The following is a 6,000-nucleotide window of genomic DNA, read 5'->3' as shown; positions in this document are numbered from 1 at the left end:
CGGCTCAGGGAGGCAGAGCGTGTACAAAACCTGCATTCAAAGCGCTGATCACGAGACCCTGGAGATGCTGGCAAGTGCAGCAGCTATTCTTCATGCTGTACAAGTGCATCTTCATGCTGAGAGCCCAGCCTCAGAGGCTGCGTAGTGGGGAGGATATTGGTCAGGACAAGGGGTAGGGAAACATGCTGTGTATAATTTTGAATTTTCAGGAACAGCCAAGATGAGAAATTCTTTTTTGAGGCAGGCCATGTTTATGTTGGTTTTGAGTGTCTCTGCAGTAAAGAAAGTAGGGAATAAACCTGTGTAATAATGAAGCAGAAAAAAGGAGTGTAGGGTTCAATTATATGGAACTTAGTTATCGGGCCTGAAGGTGGCTCATGGTCACAAGAGTGTTCCAGACGCCTTTAGAAGGCTTTGAACAGACTAAACAAGAAGATAGAAAAAGAAAGATCCCAGTTAGAAAAACACAGGTGCACATTCCACGATAAAGGGAACTTGGCACAACCAACCTCAGTTCAGGGGCTTATCTTGACCAATTGGACTAAGCCAAGTCTTGCATGCTCTAATTAATACGGCCAATTATGTCCTATGTTTATGCGCGTGTACAGAGCGGGTATAACTAACTTTATCTTACGTTTGTGCGCGTGGACAGTACCGATGTAACCAATCACCGTTTATGCTTGTGCGCGTGGACACCAAATGCTTGCATGCAGCAACCAATCAGAGTTTCTAAACAACTTAGAGAAGTGTATAAGAATGATCAGCTAGGCTCAATAAAGGGGCGACTTTAATCATCATATTGGTGTTCTATCGTCCGGACCCCGCGGAAATAAACCCTAAACCCTGCATTTGGTGACCCCGACATGATCCGAAGAGGAACAAGAGGCAACGCTACTGAAAAGGCGGGGAATTGCTGCGGACCACGGTGGCTTGAAAGACAGTGCCGGACACTGCTCGAGAGAGGCAGGACAACACTGCTCGGGAGAAGCAGGACAACACTGCTCGGGAGAAGCAGGTAAATCGTAAGCTTACGTTGGTAAAAAGGGCGGCATGGGTATCGCAGCATCTGCGAAAGAAAAGGCAGCCGGAAAGATATTTACGAGGCTGGTTGAAAAAACAGAGACAGATATTAAAAAGGACAGAAACCTTTTAATTAGTGTTGGTACGGCTTTTGAACTTAGTACCTGGAAAGCTATCGGAACCTCCCTATGGGATGAAATTAGTGACGGGTCTAAAGAAGTTAAAGGTCTTGCAACTTTATGGAAATTGATTAAGACAACTCTGCAAGAAATGAAAGCAGATCGTAAAGCATCTGCGTCTGCTTTTGCTGCTCTCTCTCTCCAACCGCAAGCGAAAGGGAAAAGCGGGGAGAAAAACATAATGCAGCGAGAGAGACTTTTTGGAGCTTGTCCGCGTGCTCCTGTGCCCTTGACTTCTGCTCCACTCCCTGGGACTGCCGATATTAATCAGCAATCTGACAGTTTCCAAGCCTCCCTAACCGTACAATTAAAGGAAACCCTACAGAATCAGGGACTGAGTAAAAATCCACCTACAAGAAAACAGCCCCCAGGTACCACCGTTCAACATGAACAAATTATACCGAGCATATACCCTGATTCAAATAATGCAAACAAGGACTTGGCTACTCTAATAATAGAGCAAAAAGAGAAAATGTTAGAATTGCTGGAGGAAATGCGGAAAAGAGACGGGGGTAAAGGTGGGCAGCCGTTGACGAGAAAGAAATATGAGAAAGCAGTAACTGCGATTGTGGAAAGTATGGATTCTTTTGCTAAAATGGTGGGCAATGGGGAAGAAAAATCCCTCAAGGATAAAACGCAAGAACTGATTAACCTGTGTGTACAAAAAGGGGAATTAATGCCTGATGAGGGAAAAGGGTCTGAAGAGAGATACGAGGATAGATACAAAGGAATGTGACGGCTAACAGACCCGCCCTTACAAAACACGGAACCAGCCCGGGCAGGACCCCCACCACCACCACCCAGCGATCCGTCTTTTTCGCCGGGACAACGTTGGCGCGGAATTATTGAACAAGCCACTATAGAAGGAATAACACTGCCACCTACTATCGGATCATTTCCCGTGTTCACTGAACCAGGAGGAAAGCAACAATGAGCGCCTCTGGACTGGAAAACAGTTCGAGAACTGCAAAAAGCCATCATGCAATATGGAATAGACAATAAGTATGTACAACAAATGATACAACAATTTTTTAAGGCACAAACCTTAGTGCCAGCGGATATAAAGATTTTGGTGGAAATGTTCTTTGAACCAACTCAGAGGTTGCTGTTTCATGATCGGTGGAGACAGAAAGCAGAAGAAGCCCAGGTGAGAAATTTAGATGCTGGGGCACAAAATCCACTTGCATTTGTCAGTGTTGATATGTTACTTGGCATGGGACAGTTTGCTACTGGTCCCGTTCAGGCTGCATTAAGACCAGAGATTTTACAATTGGCACAACAACTAGCTCTGGAAGCTATTTCAGAGGTGCCCCAAGTGGGTAAACCAGTCCCACCATATTCTCAAATCATACAAGGGGAAGAGGAGCCGTACATGAAATTCCTTGACCGTTTAAAAACTGCTGTCGATGCGTCGCCCACCTTAACCCCCGAAGCGAAAGCTGCGGTCGGAAAGGACTTAGCTATTCAAAACGCGAATGCAAAATGCAGACAAATCATTGCATCGCTTCCATGTACAGCTACATTAGTGGATGTCATAGAGGCTTGTAATCGCTTACCTCTGATACAGGAACAAGAGAAAGCTAAAATACATGCTGAAGCTCACGCTGCAGCGCTTGCGGTAGCATTACGACCGATAGTGCAACAGGGAAAAGGAGACCGCGGCCCACACAAAGACCCCTTAGCGTGTTATCGGTGTGGTCAACCGGGGCATTTGAGACGTGCGTGCCCCCAACGCATAGCAACGCAGCCTCGATCTATGCCAGCACTAACTAACAGCAGTCAGTCAAACTCTCCTGGGGTCTGTAACAAGTGCGACAAGTTCGGACACAAAGCCAGTGACTGTCGATCAAGGTTTAAAAAAGATGGAACACCGTTAACACTATATTAGGGTTTGCAAGTTGCGGAAGCCTCTGTTTGTCCACAAAAGCTGTCGCTACACAAAGACATATGAAATATACATGATGTACAAAAACTTGTCGGAGACCTACAGTGGATTTGGCCTTATTGTGGTATCACAAATACAGACTTACAACCACTGCTGGACTTATTGCGGGGCAGCAATAGCTTAACTTCTGTACTACAACTAAATGCATCGGGACAGCAAGCCTTGACAGCAATTGAGCAAAAAATTACATCATCTATGTCTGGCAGATATATCCCTGATTTACCCATGAATTTATATGTATATAACTCAGATAAGGAAGTTGTGGGAATTTTGGGTCAGTGGGATGAGCGACAGAAACAAAACCCATTGGTAATACTAGAATGGATATTCTTGCCTGCTAGCATGTCAAAAACGGTAGTCACTAGAATTGAAGCTCTGGGAATGTGCATTCAAAAAGCAGGGGTGAGGGCAATACAAATTTCAGGGAGGCAAATGGACAAAATTATTTTACCTATGTCACTTGATATTGTGAATAATGCCATGATGAAAAATGACTGTCTTGCAGTAGCTCTGCTGGACTTCAAGGGGGAAGTGGATAATCACTACCCCCCTCACCCATTCTTTAAAACAATGTTAACAATGGAACCACGCTCTATTTGCAGCGAAAAGCCGCTGGAGGCCATTACCGTTTTTTACTGATGCTAGCAGCAGAACGGGTAAAGCGGGATTTGTGTATCTTCAGGACGGATCCTGGAAGTCCGAAGTCATTTTGCCAGAGGGGTCAGTACAGGTGCTTGAGCTATTAGCTGTATGCGCTGTTTTCAAAAGGTGGGATAAAACACCTGTCAACATTATTTCGGATTCTCAGTATGTCGTTGGGGTAGTCAAACGTATGCATAGGTCCTTGCTAAAAACTGTAAATAATAAGCAGCTGTTTATGACATTTTTTGAAATTATGGATGCTATTAGAAAAACGGACAGACTTATTTTTTATCGATCATATTCGTAGTCATACAACGTTGCCAGGATTCATTGTGGAAGGTAATGCGTGCGCAGATCGACTGGTAGTAGCCAATGCAAACGTTCGTTCTAATACACCCAAGCCTGATTTGTTTGGGCAAGCGCTGCTATCCCATAAATTTTACCATCAGTTGGCAAAAGCGCTGAGTAGACAATTTAATCTTCCCTTACAACAAACCAGAGCTATTCTTGCTGCCTGCCCAAACTGTGCGAATATTCCAAGCTTACAACCACAAGGGGTGAACCCCCGGGGATTATCACCATTGCAAATTTGGCAAACAGATGTTACGGAGTATCCCAGTTTTGGGAGATAAAATTTCATTCATGTATCTATTGACACATATTCGAACCTTATGTGGGCTACTGTTCATGTATCAACCAATGCCAAGGCCGTAATTAAGCACCTATTGGCAGCATTTGCGGCCATGGGAGTACCAACAGAAATTAAAACAGACAATGGCCCGGGATATCGCGCACAGTCATTAGAAACATTTTTACAGCTGTGGGGGGTAGCTCATAATTTTGGCATACCCCATAATTCTACTGGCCAAGCTATCGTTGAACGAGCACATCGGACATTAAAGACTCATTTAAACATTTTAAAAACAGGGGAAGACATGCGGCATTGTACCCCTCAAGAATTAATAAGTAAAGCACTGTATGTTTTGAATTGGCTACAGCCACGTGGCACTGAGGATCAGATCCCAATTAATAGGCATATGTGTGAGAACAACAATGTTGATAAATATCAGCCGCAGGTTTCAGTATTTGATCCAGTTTTAAAGCAATGGCAGGGACCTTGCAAATTATTTACTTGGGGAAGAGGGTATGCTTGTGTTTCCACAGGTAACGAACAGCCCCATTGGGTACCGGCAAAATGGGTCAAGCCGTGGATTGAGTGACCAGATGACACAAACAACTCAGAAGATCGAGAGCAAGAGGCAGCGGAGACATCAGCAGGTCCCGAAGCCCTAGACAGACCGACTAGACAAATCACGACGGAGACCGGCAGTCAATGTGGAAATTAAGAATGCGTGTGAAAAACGCGGAGTATGATACCGGCTTTAGATATGTATCTTAGTGCGAGTGGGTAGAAAGGAAAGTCAAAAAAAAAAAAAAAAAAATTTTTTTTTTGTGTGTGTAACCATTATAATAGACATTTAACTAACCAACTAACCTACTAACCTATACCTAATCGTATAGAGAATAAGCAGTTTAGAGTTCTTATAGCAGATATATATATATATATATGATTTAATATTGGCCAGCACTCGGTGAAACATTACTCTTAAGAACCGAGTGTGGAACTAGTTTTAAGATACCCTGATATGTAGTCATTTTAAAAAAAAAAAAAAAAAAAAAAAAAAAAAAAAGAGTGAGTTAGTTAAAACTAAAATTAGAGGTAAGGTCATTGACTTAGTTAAGAATCTAGAAACAGAGCAATGGGGAAGTCCACTTTTTCATTAATAACCTGGGGCGAGATTATGCTTGTGTTTTCACAGGTGCAAGCCCACAATGGACTTCTGTTCAATTTACATGATCATCATCATCCGGAGCATCATAGATGGTGTGGCAATACGAATACCACCTCAGCCAAAAACTAATGCGTAGGTCATCTTGGCTAACATAACAGATCAAAATTCTCAGTGCATTGCAACCGCATCACAAAGCCCATGAACAAATAGACAAGATGGCTATGACTCGTGCAGCGCGCCTGGCCAGCGAGCGCATGCGTCATAGGTTTCCAGATGAGGCGGATTTTGGCACCCGCTGGCCACGTGTGCTAAAATCCGTTCCTCTACAAATATATAAATACCGGGATTTTCCAAAGCGCATCAGGCTGGTGTACAGCAAGACCATAGCTGCCTCCGTGGGGACGCCCACATAAAGCTGACA

The 6,000-nt window shown here is 43.8% G+C and overlaps 1 protein-coding gene across 1 annotated transcript in view; it reads left to right on the top strand.

Annotated features, from left to right (window-relative positions):
• Nucleotides 1–6,000, top strand: part of LOC142037699 (TOG array regulator of axonemal microtubules protein 2-like) — a 43,591-nt gene that overhangs the window by 4,615 nt on the left and 32,976 nt on the right. Inside the window, exon 3 of the mRNA XM_075042182.1 lies at nt 5,607–5,711. Coding sequence (XP_074898283.1) covers nt 5,607–5,711 — 105 coding nt within the window. The remainder of the gene's footprint in view (nt 1–5,606; nt 5,712–6,000) is intronic.

Source organism: Buteo buteo, chromosome 12 (assembly GCF_964188355.1).
Source record: "Buteo buteo chromosome 12, bButBut1.hap1.1, whole genome shotgun sequence".
Lineage (NCBI taxonomy): Eukaryota > Metazoa > Chordata > Aves > Accipitriformes > Accipitridae > Buteo > Buteo buteo.
Note: the sequence above shows the minus strand (reverse complement) of the source record. Positions and strands in the feature narration are given on the sequence as shown.